General features: G+C 39.6%; 1 protein-coding gene across 19 annotated transcripts in view; it reads left to right on the forward strand.

Moving 5' to 3' along the window:
- Nucleotides 1-14,217, forward strand: part of Kif1b (kinesin family member 1B) — a 132,465-nt gene that overhangs the window by 56,564 nt on the left and 61,684 nt on the right. For all 19 annotated transcript variants that reach the window (XM_076933731.1, XM_034503347.2, XM_034503333.2 and 16 more), the window contains 7 exons: nucleotides 1,682-1,761; nucleotides 3,216-3,291; nucleotides 7,435-7,514; nucleotides 7,977-8,083; nucleotides 8,922-9,005; nucleotides 9,639-9,819; nucleotides 9,948-10,020. In XM_076933731.1, the coding sequence (XP_076789846.1) occupies nucleotides 1,682-1,761; nucleotides 3,216-3,291; nucleotides 7,435-7,514; nucleotides 7,977-8,083; nucleotides 8,922-9,005; nucleotides 9,639-9,819; nucleotides 9,948-10,020 (681 nt within the window). The remainder of the gene's footprint in view (nucleotides 1-1,681; nucleotides 1,762-3,215; nucleotides 3,292-7,434; nucleotides 7,515-7,976; nucleotides 8,084-8,921; nucleotides 9,006-9,638; nucleotides 9,820-9,947; nucleotides 10,021-14,217) is intronic.

The following is a 14,217-nucleotide window of genomic DNA, read 5'->3' on the forward strand; positions in this document are numbered from 1 at the left end:
TCAGTACTGAGAATGCCATATCCCAGATTTAGCCTATAATATCCATAAACATCCATCTAGAAGTGGGCAGGGCAAATGCTGTCTAGAGCAGTCTTTTGGCCTCATACTTGAACTTACTCAGGAAGCTTTCGTACAGTGAAACCTTAGTTACGTGTCGGCTTCAAGCAGTGCTCCATGGAGTAAGCGTCAAATCTTCCAAATGTTAAAACCTAAACTACAATGTTTTTTGGGGGAAGTATTTCTGATTTGCCCTGCCAAATTTTCTGCCTTCTTATTGACTCATCAAGAAGAAATAAAGAGCTGAGCATAGTAGCACATACCTGTAGTCTCAGCACTTACTTGGAAGGCTGAACCAGGAAGATCAGGAATTCAGCAACATCTTGGACTAAATAGTGAGTGGGAGGTCAGGCAGAGCTACATAAGATCCTGTCTAAATACATAAGTGAATAAATAAGTAAATAAACAAATAAAATGTGCAGATCAGTGATATTTAGGAAGGCCAGCTCAAGGAATAAGATATACTTAGGTTAATGACTTAGTTTTGGTCTTCAGTTTTCTTGTCTGTAGAACGACTATAGAATGAGTACTTATTTGGTCTTTGCTAGCACTAAAGGTTGGCTAGTGTGTAGTGTGCCACTCAATTTACGTTTTCTCTAAGCCTTTGGAGTGTTTGTTCATCTTTTGGTTTTTGGTTTTTGGTTGTTTTTTTTTTGTTTTTTTTTTTTTTAAGACAGAGTGTCTCTGTGTAGACTTGGCTGTCCTAGAACTCATTCTGTAGACCAGGCTGCCCTCAAACTCACAGAGATCCACTTACCTCTGCCTCCCAAGTGCTAGGATCAAAAAAAGTGTGTGCCACCACTGCCTGGCTTTCCTTGGAGCCCTTTGAAAAAGCTTTTTAAACAATGTAAATATTACAACTTGAAACCATGATTTTAAGAAAAAAAAAAGAAAAGAAAGAAAAGAAAGAAAAAAGTGCTGGAGAGATGGCTCAGGGGTTAAGAGCACTGGCTGCTCTTCCAGAGGTCATGAGTTCAGTTCCCAGCAACCACATGGTGGCTTACAACCATCTGTAATTGGACTTGATGCCTTCTTCACATAAAATAAATAAATAAATAAATAAATAAATAAATAAATAAATAAGAAAGGAAAAAGTACATTTTGCACATTTGCAAAATGGATGTTAGTATTACCCTTCCTCTATCTTGTGCAAATGTACATACAGATTCACTATTTGTCTATTTTTATTAGAACTTGAAGATTTGTTTGTCTGATGTGTACTTAATTTAAGCTTAATTTTGAGTTGCTTTTTAATAAGAAAAGATGAAATAGAGTTAAAAACAAATTTATGAGCCGGGCGATGGTGGCGCACGCCTTTAATCCCAGCACTTGGGAGACAGAGGCAGGCAGATTTCTGAGTTCGAGGCCAGCCTGGTCTGTAGAGTGAGTTCCAGGACAGCCAGGGTTACACAGAGAAACCCAGTCACGAAAAACCAAAAAACAAACAAACAAACAAAAAACTAAAAAAAACAAATTTATGATCCTTACCTTATAAAAAAGAGCCCGTTACTTTGGATTCTTCCCGTGGCTTCAGAGGGTATTATCTGTTTATGCTTTCCTTGCTGAACATGGTATATTAACCTATGGCTCTTCTCCTTCAATCTGTGTGTGCACCCTTCCCTAGGAGTCAGAGAAGATCATTGCTGAGTTGAATGAAACGTGGGAAGAGAAACTTCGTAAAACAGAGGCCATCAGAATGGAGAGGTCAGGAGATAAAAATTTTTGTTGCTACTAAGTTTTCTGGGGAGTTTGAGTGGCTTTTGTAGTTTTTTTTTTTTTTTTTTTTAAAAAAAAAAAAAGATGAAATAGAATTAAAAACAAAGAACTCTCTCCCCTTCTGAAACACAACACAAATAAATCCACCTTGAGAAGTTGTATCCAATCACATTTATACTTTGAAGTGAAATCTACATATTTAAAGATTCTCTAGGGCAGCAGTTCTCAGCCTGTGGACAGGGGTCACGTATCAGACATTCTGTATATCAAGTGCTTCCATTACTATTCATAACAGTAACAAAATTATAGTTATAAAGTAGTAACACAACTTTAGGGTTGGGGTCAGCACAACATGAGGAATTATGTTAAAAGGTTGCAGTGTTGGGAAGTTTGAGGACCACTGCTCTGGGGAGTCATGTGCTTAATGCCACCACACTTGATGCTGCTTGGACTGGGAACAATCCTACTAAGTAAAGGAGATTTTCTACTTTTGTAAAATGTAGACTTCAACTTGGTTATGGCCCATATGTAAAGAACTGTTCTGACTCTGTCAAGTTACTTCGTCTAGAACCTTTTGGGTAAAAGGTATATAGTTTAGGTTGCAAAGTTTTAGAATTCTCATTCTGTTTATACTGTTGGAATAATTGCACACTTTAAAAAAAGTCAGTTCCTATCTTCCCTTTTTATGAAAATGAGGAAGAAACAAACTCTGATATACATGATTAGTAAATGTAACAAAGAATTTTCTTACTTACCTTAGGTGTTTTAAACTAGAATTATCGGAGCAGGCAAGATGTCTCAGCACATAAAGGTTGCTTGCTTTTCAAGCCTGATTACCTGAGTTAGAGCCCTAAGCCCCACATGAAGGTGGAAGAAGAAAATCAAATTCACAAAATTGGTCCCACAACATCAGGCGTATGCACAATAAACACACACATACACATAAAAACAAACAAACAAACAAAACCAAAAACTTCCTAGAATTACTGTACCAAAATGGTGGGGGCATATGGGAGCATGACATTTAAGAAAAATCACATTTACAGGCTATATTTCATATACCCAAGCCACCCACTTCCACTCACCTCTGTGTTAAATCTGTGTCTTCACTAATGGTAACACCAAAGTGCTACCCCCCCACCCCGCCCCAGTCATTTTGATTCTATTCTTAGATTCTAGGGAAATTGTTTTTTCATGTTAGATGCATAGCCTTAAGAAGTATAATCTTTCAAAATTCTTACCTAGATGAACAGAACTTTAGCATGGAAGTATTCTTTGATTTATTTTGAATACTATCATTCTCTGTCTCCCTTGCCAGCATTAGATATAGCCAACTGTTTTTGCTTTGCCTGTCTTGTTTTCCAGCTCTTTTAAAACTAATCTTAATTGATGTTTTGGTTTTAGTATTCTGATTTGCTTGGGTTTTTGTTTTGTTTTTCAAGAGAAGCCTTGTTGGCTGAGATGGGAGTTGCCATACGGGAAGATGGGGGAACACTTGGCGTTTTCTCACCTAAAAAGGTAAGAAAACATGTTGTAAAACAGAAACAAAACAATTTGTCTTAGCCACTTTCTGTCTTTCAGAGAGCCATTTTTATCTAGATCCTTAGCTTAATGTCAGGTATTTCTGATTTCATCTTACATACAAGGACAACCTAGTTGTAAAGTGATTATAGTGGTTACATAAGATAAAACCCAGGACAGGGAGACTGTTAGTCTTGGGTATATTTAAGCATCTTTTTGTTGCTTCTCTTATCTTCCTGACTAGCTGTAGTACCAGTTGCTTTCGTGATGCTCCTTTTTAATATTCAGTGCTTGCCTAAGCATGCAATTAGCCCTGGGTTTGATCTTTGGTACCATACATTTTGAGAAGGATGTCACATGTCTATAACCTGCATTTAAGAGTTTGCAGTCAGTAGTCATCAGCTCTGCTTTATAACTTCTGGGAACCATTTCTAGTTGTTGATGTTTGTGAACAACAGCTCTGTCTCATGATTTCTGTTACTTCTAACCATTTCTTTTAATAAAGTAGCTCTAATCTTTACCCTCTAGATGCTTCTATTTCTTTTGTTTGTTTGTTTGTTTGTTTGAGACAGGGTTTCTCTGTGTAGTCCTGGCTGTCCTGGAACTCACTCTGTAGACCAGGCTGGCCTCGAACTCAGAAGTCCGCCTGCCTCTGCCTCCCAAGTCCTGGGATTAAAGGTGTGCGCCACCACTGCCCGGTGATGCTTCTATTTCTTTAGCATGCCTTTCTTTTAAAGGTTTATTTATTTATAAGAATGCACTTGTTGCACATATACCTGAAAGCTAGTAGAGGCTCCCATTACAGATGGTTGTGAGCCATCGTGTAGTTGCTGGAAATCAAACTCACAACCTCTGGGAGGAGCCAGTGCTCTTTACCACTGAGCCGTCTCTCTGGCTCCCAAGCAAGCTCTTTTCTTTTCTTCTTTTTCTTTTTTTTTCTTTCTTTTGTGTGTGTGTGTGATTAGATTAGTCACTTCTTCCTACTTGTTTAATCATAGTTGTAGAATAATTAGGGATTTTCTTGTTAGTTAGGTTGATAACATGTCTTATGTGTTCTTTTTGACTTGAGTTGCTTCCTAGTGTTGGATACTAGAATACCATTATTAAGTTACTGTTTTGTGCTCTTATTTGTAGAATATCAGTAGAGTATGTATTGATATACCAAGCATATGTGTCATAGCCCTGATAACTCCCTTCAAGGTTCTGGGCATACTCAGTGGTACCCTACAATGTATATGGCCCCAGGCTCAGTGTACTACTATTGTTCTATTAAGAGCAAGAATCTAAGTGCATAGCTTCTCTTCTAGGTTAGAGTACAAGGGCAGAGAGTTTTGAGTTGGCACTTTTGCTTAATGTGAACTAGTCTTAGAATTTTTGTGAAGATTATTTTGGTTACTTTTTTAAAAATCATAATCATAAAACTGTTATACAAATTCTAATATGTTATTTTCAACAGAAAAGATTCTTTTAGCTGGGTATGGTGACACACACCTAAATTATAACACTTAGGAGGTGAATACAGGAAGATCCGAGTCCAGTATCTGCTTCATAATAAATTCAAACCCAACCTGGGTCATAAACAACAAGAAAGGGGCTGGAGAGATGTCTCAGCAGCTAAGCACAATTGCTATTTTTCCAGTGGAGCCTACTTTGGTTCCTGGCAACTGAGTAGGATGGCTAAAAACTGCCTATCACTCTAGCTTTAAGGAACCCAGAGCTGAGTCACTTTACCCTAATGGTCCATTGTTTCATACATAGCACCTACATGGTAGAGATTCTAGCAGTTATGGTTTTGATCGAGTTTAGATTTTGCTCCTGCATACCTCTAAAAGTTTCTCTTTTTTTGAGGCAGGTTCTCATATATCTCGGGTGGCTTAGACTCATATGTAGAGAGGATGACTTGGAACTTCTGATCCTCCTGCCTCCGACTCTTAAGCAGTGGGATTTTGGCATGTGTCACCCTTCCCCATATATGTGGTACTAGAGATCAAAGGCAAGCAGAGCTTATTCTCTGTCACCTGGGCTATCTCCATAGCCCTTAAGTTTTCACGGCATTGTTGTGTGTGGGTTAAGAACTATGACTCACCAGTTAAACTTTTCTACTATGTGTAAGCACCTGGATTCAAAGTGCTTGGGAAAAAACAAACAAACAAAACAGCTTAGAAAAGGAGTTTGGTCGTTAGCCAGGCATGGTGGCAAAGGCCCTTAATCCCAGCACTGGGGAGGCAGTGGCAAGCAGATCTCTGAGTTCAAGACTAGTCTGTTCTGAGGAGAGAGTTCCAGGACAGGGCAACACAAATAAACTGTCTCAAAAAAAAATAAATAAATAAAAACACACACACAAATAAAATAAGTAGCAATATCATATTTAGTAAGAATTTGAAGTAACCCAAATAATTGTTGTAAACAACATAAAATTATAAGCTTAACTCTCTACTTTCAAAGGTTTTTCTTGCTTTTGGTTTTCTAGACTTTTCTCAGGAAAGGAAAAGAAATACTGCAGACCACATTTAGACTCAATAGAGGATGTTGCTGAGGCTCCTTTTCCTTAGTCTCCTAATGAGATTAAAAAGAGTGCTGCCCATTAGCTGGGTGATGGAGGTGAATGCAGCACACGCCTTTAATCCCTGCGCTCAGGAGGCAGAGACAGGCAGATCTCTGAGTTTGAGGCTAGACTAGTATATAGAAAAAGTTCCAAGACAACCAGGGCTATGACAACTAGGGCTACACAGATAAACCTTGTCTACACAGACACACACACACACACACACAGAGAGAGAGAGAGAGAGAGAGAGACAGAGAGACAGAGACAGACAGACAGACAGACACCTACCTCGAGGAGAAAGAGAAGGAGAGGAGAAAGAAAGAGAATGCTGTCTCTAGAGGTCTTTGATGCTTTTGGAGTAGCCCAGTTCTTCCATCATAAATGTAAAAGCTGGTGATGATGCAGATGGTGCTTTAATTCTTTTCAGCCTGTCCTTGACATCCTTTCCCTTACCACTCATCTGACTGTTCTTCCATTCTTCCATATTTGTTGCCACTATCTTGGGTAGATACTGGCTCCAAGACCATGTGACTTGTTTTTGGATTCCAGTGGGGGGTTTTCACCAAAAAAGATGCATTTTAAGATTTTTTTTTAGAAATATTTGTTGTAGTAATTATTTAAATCAGCCACCGGTCAAGCAGACTATCTAAGCCACCATGTTCCATGGCTGGAGGCCACGTGCACGCTTCAGCTAGAAACGGCCAGCCAGAAACACCAGCCCTGCCACCCATGAGACGCCAGTGTGGGAGATGGCTATGCCAATCTTCCACGCTGTCTCTGCAAGGCTTGCCATTGCTCAGACTATCCCGCCAACCACATGGGCTCGGTACAGATGAGACTCTAAATGCTTAGATTATCCAAAGGCTTTTATATTTGGTAATGATCAATGGCAAGCCTTGCAGTCAGTGCTCTTAACCACTGGGCCATGGATCCTCCGGAAGAGTGGCCAGTGCTCTTAACCACTGAGCCATCTCTCCAGCCCCTGTTTTAGGATTTTTAATCTATGCATTTACAAAAATTGTGTTTAGCTCGCCCAAGACTTGGTCTGTTTTAACTTTTTCTTTGTGTTCACGAAGCTTTTACCTTCTGAGGATCTGGTCGTGACTTGTCTCATAGAGGTGCTTGCCACACTAACCAGACACTCCGAGTTTGAACCCCAGACCCCAAAATGTTGAAGGAGAGATCCACCTTGCTCGAGTTGTCTTTTGATTCCCATATGCCTCTTACCTACTGAGCAGCCCCCTTATTTTTTATATTTTTTATTATTTTTGAGACAAGGTCTTACTATTTAGTCCTTACTAGCCTGAAACTCTGTGTAGTTCAGGTTGGCCATGAGATCTACCTGTCTTTTCCTCCAGAGTGCCACCATACCCAGCCCAACTCAGGTTCTTACACAGGATGTAATAGTAATCTGAGGAGGCCTATAGAGCAGGTTTCTTTTATTAGTTTTAGAGTTACAACTGGGACTTTTACTGATCCTCTCACCTTAGGCACTCTGGGGAATCTATGAAGCCATTAGGCCTCCAGCAGACCCCTGTTGCTACAGCTCTTTCATGGTGTTTTGCCCCAAAGTGATACTCTATAACCTTTTTCAGACTCCACATCTTGTTAACCTCAATGAAGACCCACTAATGTCGGAGTGTTTGCTTTATTATATCAAGGATGGAATTACAAGGTATATTTGCTTTGTTTGAGCTATTTTATATTTTCTTCTAAATAATTGATAACTAAAGGAAATTGTCTAAAATTTTTTAAAATAATTTTCTATCTCTTCTTTCTGAAATGATTATAAATTATCTTCTCTCCTCTTCTTGGTTGTTAGTACTTAGTTTCCTCTAGGGAACTTGGATGAAAATTACTCTGTAACAACATTCATGAGTTCCCTAGAGAAGTTGGTTTGCTCGGTTTCTCATGGTGTGTAAATCACATCAATGTGTTGCTCTCCCAGTGCATTGCTCATGTAGGGAGGCTCCTCGTACTTGAGAACAGAATTTGTAGTTGAAAGCCTCCGATATAAAAAACGGTGCATTTTTTTTTTATATATATCAAAGAATGTTTTTAGAGAGAAAGCAGTTCATTGTCTATAAGTGCTTTTTGTGTCTGAATTTCCCTGGGAAACACTTCCCCTTGTGTTCAGGGTTGGCCAAGCAGATGCTGAGCGGCGCCAGGACATAGTGCTGAGTGGGGCCCACATTAAAGAAGAGCATTGTATCTTTCGGAGTGAGAGGAACAACACCGGTGAAGGTGAGAGTTTTGTGTTTTAATTTCTCAAGCAACTTTTCCTTGAAGTATGAGAACATTTAAGATTTGGAATTCCCTATCTCTGTTAATGGAAATTTTGATCCATCAATATTGAATGGAGAAACTTGGGATGTTTATAAAATCAAGGACAGACATAGCTACTTAGCATGAAAATAGCGGGAACAAGGGAGCCTTTCTTCTTGCCAAGAACGCAGGATGTAGGCAACTAGGTTTGGTCTTGAATGTTAACTATTTAATAAAAAAGTAAGAGAAAAATAACTGTTCTAGATAACGGGAGATTTGAAAAATCTTTAATACTAGCCTAGTAGAATTTATTTTTATCTTAAAGGGAAGAAAAGTCAATTTTGTGTGAGTCTTCACCCCAGCACAGTTCATTAACATGACAGCAGCTAATGGATGGCATTTCCATGCCAGGGACTAGCTTCTTTCCTGAACATATAATTCTTCCTCACACTCAATGTTAGCTTTAATTTGTATGTTAGCTTTAATGTATATCATACTTAAGATTTGTGCTGCGTCAGACTTTATCAAAATTAGTATTTTCTGTCTTCTTTTGGGGGCCTGTAAAATTTAGTTAAATATTTTTAGCATAGCAATAGCTCCCAATAGCTTCCTATACCGATTTTAGTTGTAGAATATTGAAACAAACAAAAATAGCAAAACTCCACACAAAGAAACTAACAGAAACCCCCATCTCGTAGACACTTAGTCTCTTGGTTGCATGGATCCACTCTGTTTACCGAGAGTCCTGATGGTGACCCACTTCTCCTTGTTTGGTTGCACTGGTTTATGATAATAACGTCATTTGTATTCTTCCTAGTTATTGTGACCTTGGAGCCCTGTGAGCGCTCAGAAACATATGTGAATGGCAAGAGGGTGGCCCATCCTGTTCAGCTGCGCTCAGGTGAGGCTCGAAGACAGAGGTCTGACGTCATCAGCAGTGTACATATGGCTTCTGTGAGCAGCACACCTTTTGACACTTTATTTTAAGGCTAAACTTGCCCTAGGTTCATGGTCTTGTAAAACTACAAAACTGTCTTTTAAATCTTGCTTTTGTTACTGCTTATTTGGTTATTTTTATTGGTTTTGAGATAGGGTCCCATTAAGTAGTACTGGTTGACCTAAAATTCACTATATAGACCAGGTTGGACCCACAGAGATCTTCCTATCTCTGCTTCCTGAGTGCTGGGATTAAAAGCATGGGCCATCACACCCAGCCTAGTAGCTGCCTTCTTATATTACGAAAGTGAAATTATTTTTCTTTTTTGAGATGGGGTTTTCCTGTGTAGCCTGGGATGGCCTCAAAGTTGTAAGCCTCTTGCCTTGGCCTCCTGAGTGTTCGGATTACAAGCAGATGCCACCTTGTCTGGCAAGATTAACATTTTAAAAACTAGATACTGTTTATTAAAATGGACTCCTTAGAACTGGGGCCGTAGCTGATTGGTAAGACACATTTGCTAGTGTATACAGGGCTCTGGATTTGATTCACATCACTGTAAAACAGATAAATTCTTATCCCTATTTCTGTTTTGTTTAGGGAATCGTATCATCATGGGTAAAAACCATGTTTTTCGTTTTAACCACCCTGAACAAGCACGAGCAGAGCGGGAGAAGACTCCCTCTGCTGAGACCCCCTCTGAGCCCGTGGACTGGACGTTTGCTCAGAGAGAGCTTCTTGAAAAACAAGGAATTGATATGAAACAGGAGATGGAAAAAAGGTGATCCATAAGTGTTGAACACTCTGTGGGGGCTTTGAAACATTCAGTAGCTTTCACAAGGCAGCCTGGTGGTTTCATAACTTATTCTTATTTTGATATTTTGTTTCTGTTGTCCGTTTTAATTCTAGGCTTCAGGAAATGGAGATCCTTTACAAAAAGGAGAAGGAGGAAGCTGATCTTCTTCTGGAGCAGCAGAGACTGGTAGGGCTCTGTCCTGAATCTGCACCTATTGGGAAGGGAAATTGCTCTCACACCTCTAGCAGGCTCTCCCTGGGACTGTCATATATCTTCTGGCAATCTTAGTCCAAGAAAACATCATAAAGGTACTGTTTAGTACCTTTTATTTCTTAAAATTAGATATTAACTTCTATCACATTCAAGAGCCTTTTAAAGAAATAGAGCTTTCAGACACCTTTGCCCTTCAGTGGTACCTTTTCAATGTACACCAGGAGTGGTCCTTTAAGTGACAGTAACTGAACATTGAACTTGGTGGGCGTTTGCCTTGGTTTTGTTTCTGGCCACCTGATAGTACTAATTCTCCGCTCTTAGGCTGACATGGGGATTGTTCTTGTGCTAAGCAGGTTGTTTTCTTTCGGTTTTTTTTTTTTTTTTTTTCTTTAAAGTTAAAATGTGTCTAAAAGTGTTGCTGCACAGTTGCATGCGTTAATCCTTTTCTGTTGCCCTGCATGGAGTCTGAATTCTCAGTAAGGTTCTCGGTGGCTTTTGTGGTACCAGTGTAGTAGGGCTCCATACCCATCTCAGGAGAGGGACGCTGCTGGCTCTGGGTTGAGAAAGGCTTTGGGTAAGCAGTCGGAAAGTCAGTTCACCGTCACAGCCATAATGGGTTAACACTTTATGATGATAATTGATTTCTGAGGTTTTATAAAAATGTCTTATGAATAAATAAATTGCTCTTAGAAGATTTTAATATTAAGGCCAGCCCTGGTAGAAAGAAGTTCCATGGTGCTGGATGTGGTGTCACACACCTTTAATCCCAGCACTCAAGAGGTAGAGGCTGGAGGATCTCTGAGGCCAGCCTGGTCTATATAGTGAGTTCCAGGACTTCCAGGGCTACAAAGAGAGGTTAAACATAATTGATACAGTTTAGGGAGTCACTTTTTTTTGTTTTTAAAAAGGAGGTATTAATGAGAAATTAGGGGGAGGCTGCTGGCTTCTTCCTGTAACATGGAATACAACATAACCAGTTTTAACCTTAGGCCATGCTTTGTTCTATTGGAAGACTGTTGCTTTGTGGACCGTGAAAGCTAAGACACTAAGTAAAAGCAGCCTTAGTTGGAGCACTTGGTTCTTGGTAGTGGGTTAAACCACTTAATTTATTATCTTTAAAATTATAGTTAAGTCTTCAAAAATATGGATTGGAAGAATAAATTCAGCACTTGGAACAAGATAACATCAATGTTGTAAAGAGAGTGTCTCTAGAAGACTCGCTTGGCTTTGGCGTTAATGGTTAGGGCTTGAAAGATTTGAGACACATGAAGTAGTCTTTTATGATAATTATGTAGTGTAATTTAATAACATGCCTCTGATGGTCTGTGAGACATCAAGGAGGAAGCGTGTAATTAAGCACTAGTTATTAACAATAGTGTCTCCTATTTAAACGTAGAGTGCTTTGTAATTTACAAAGAGCTTTAACTCTATCATTTTACTTGATCCTTGAAACAACTGTTAGACAGATAGATGTGTATGTAAGTGAAATAAAGATATAACATTGCCTTTAGTTTATAGCTGAGATTAAGGCTGAAAAATATTACTGTGAATACATGCATTTTAAAAATTTGCTTCTGTAGTAGCCTTACATACCTGCTAAATCATGGACCTAAACCTTAAACTTGAGTCTTGTAGCTTATCTCAGTGCTTCTCAATCACTGGAAATATTTTAAAAACAGGTAGTGATTGAGCCCGGGGTGGGATCTGGACTTCTGAGTTTCTCAGAAGTTCCCCGGTCATGATGGTGCCAGTGGCTGTGGGAGCACACTGTAAATACGTAGGCATTGAAGAGTGATAGTGTCTGGTGTCATGATAGTGCTAGTGGCTATGGGAGCACACTGTAAACAAGTAGGCATTGAGAGTGATAATGTCTGGTGCTCTCCTTACCAAGCGTTGATGACAATTTTATGCCTTGACATAGACACTGGAGCCCGACATGGCGTCATACAATTGAAATCTAGCCACCTACAAGGCTGAGACAAGAGGATCATAGGGTCACAGCAAGTTTGCACAGCTCAACAAGATGCTGCCTACAAATCTAAAACAAAGTAAAAAGGGAACGGGTTATAGTTACAGAGACTGGGTTACATAGCATACAGAGCAGAGACTCTGGGTTCAATCCTGAGGAAAGGAAGGAAGGGCAGGAGGGATGGAGGAAGAAATACTAACAAGAGAGAGTAAGTTGTCTTTAAGACATACTTAGTGTTGCTTTTTAGGGGGCATCCACAGACTGCAGGTAATGATGTTCTCACTGTTGGTTGTTCTGTGCATCTGAAGGTAGGCTAGGATAGTAAGGGCAGTTCCCTTGTAGGAAGGAAGTGCTTTCTATCTAGAAGTCTACTGACAGAAATGTGTGTTTATGATTCTGTGTTGGTCAACCAATATGTGCCCTATAAAGATTGAGAGAATATGAAGAAATTGCTGTTTTTACTATTTTACTAAAATATTCATAAATTATTTTTAGATATTATTATTAAATATCAAATACTATAATTTTTAACACAGTGACAGCATTAAGAAATTGTAATTTAGGGCCTACCAGATGGCTCAGTGGAAAAAGGTGCTTACCATCAAACCTGATGACCTGAATTTCATCTCTGGAACCTACATGATGGAAGGAGAGAACTGACTCCTGTAGTTGTTCTCTGGCCTCCACACATGTGTCATGGCATGAGTAGGCCTTCAAATGCACACATATGCATGCACATGCATACATATATACACTCCATAATCTTTTAAAGCTGTAGTTAATGAAGCTTCTGTATGACAGCTCCCAGATGCAACCCTCCTCTGTGTGAGCATCTCTTACAGTCAGTGTCAGTGCTCCTGGATCCTGTGTCCTCCATCCTTGAGTTTTCCTGTTTCTTCTTCTAAGTTGCATGGATTCATTTGAACGACTTTCCAGCAGGCCCATTGTGCATTTGGTATACAGTAAACATGGATGAAACTTTTAGTGACAGGTGAAATGGCAAGGCCCTAGTAGTATTTCCAGCTCTGAAATCAGTGAGTCCAAATAGCGTTAAATCTTCTGTAATTGAAATGGGACTTAAAACTTGTGTTTGTATCATGGTCAGAATGACATATGGTGGCAAATTTGAGCTGTAAAGAGCTAGGTGTTTGTTTGTTTGTTTGTTTGTTTGTTTTGAGACAGGGTTTCTCTGTGTAGCCCTGGCTATCCTGGAACTCTGTAGACCAGGCTGGCCTCGAACTCAGAAATCCGCCTGCCTCTGCCTCCCAAGTGCTGGGATTAAAGGCGTGCGCCACCACTGCCCAGCAAGAGGTAGTTTAATAGTGGTTTTAAAAAGGAAGAAAATCATGAGTGTTTGATTTAATTTGAGTTTGATTTAATTTGAGTTTTGAGTTTATATAGACTATTATGTTTCATTTTAGAATTTCAAGGTATCTTTGATTTCTCAAGTCTGACACTTAAGTAATGATTAAAATATTTGCTGTTTTCTAGATTCAGAAATATTTACTTTATTCCTAAGAAATTATAAAAGAAAAACAGCCAAAAAATAAAATAATATTTATGTAGAAGAATGTAAGATAATTTGTGTTGTATAAAACTAAGTTTATATAGTTGAAAAAAAGTCCCACTCGCCTGGCGGTGGTGGCGCACGCCTTTAATCCCAGCACTTGGGAGGCAGAGGCAGGCGGATTTCTGAGTTCGAGACTAGCCTGGTCTACAGAGTGAGTTCCAGGACAGCCAGGGCTACACAGAGAAACCCAGTCTCAAAAAACCAAGGGAAAAAAAAAAAAAAGTCCCACTCAAGTCAGACATGCTCTTTCTTCTACTGATGTTGTCTTGCGAGCCTCAGTCAGTAAGGTGGCTACTGCACAGTATCTATCACCCAGGGGAAGAGCCAGGCATGGCAGCTTTCCAGCCTCCAGATGTGGCAGAGACAGGTAATCTCTAAACCTCATTGGCCAGCCAGCCTAGCTGAACTCATGAGAACATTGACCTTCACACATGCAAAACATACACAAAGGATTAGCCCTCTATGTTTTTCTTTTGTGGTGCTGGGACTGAGCCTAGGGCCTTGCCCATGCTAGGCAAGCCCTTTGTCCCTAAGCAATACTTAAAGCTCCCATTCTGCTCTTTTAAACTAAAAACTAGAACAGGGACAAGTAGATGTCATAGTGAGTAAAACATTTGCTGTGTAAGCCTGA

This window comes from Arvicanthis niloticus, chromosome 5 (genome assembly GCF_011762505.2).
Source record: "Arvicanthis niloticus isolate mArvNil1 chromosome 5, mArvNil1.pat.X, whole genome shotgun sequence".
In the NCBI taxonomy this organism is placed as follows: Eukaryota; Metazoa; Chordata; class Mammalia; order Rodentia; family Muridae; genus Arvicanthis; species Arvicanthis niloticus.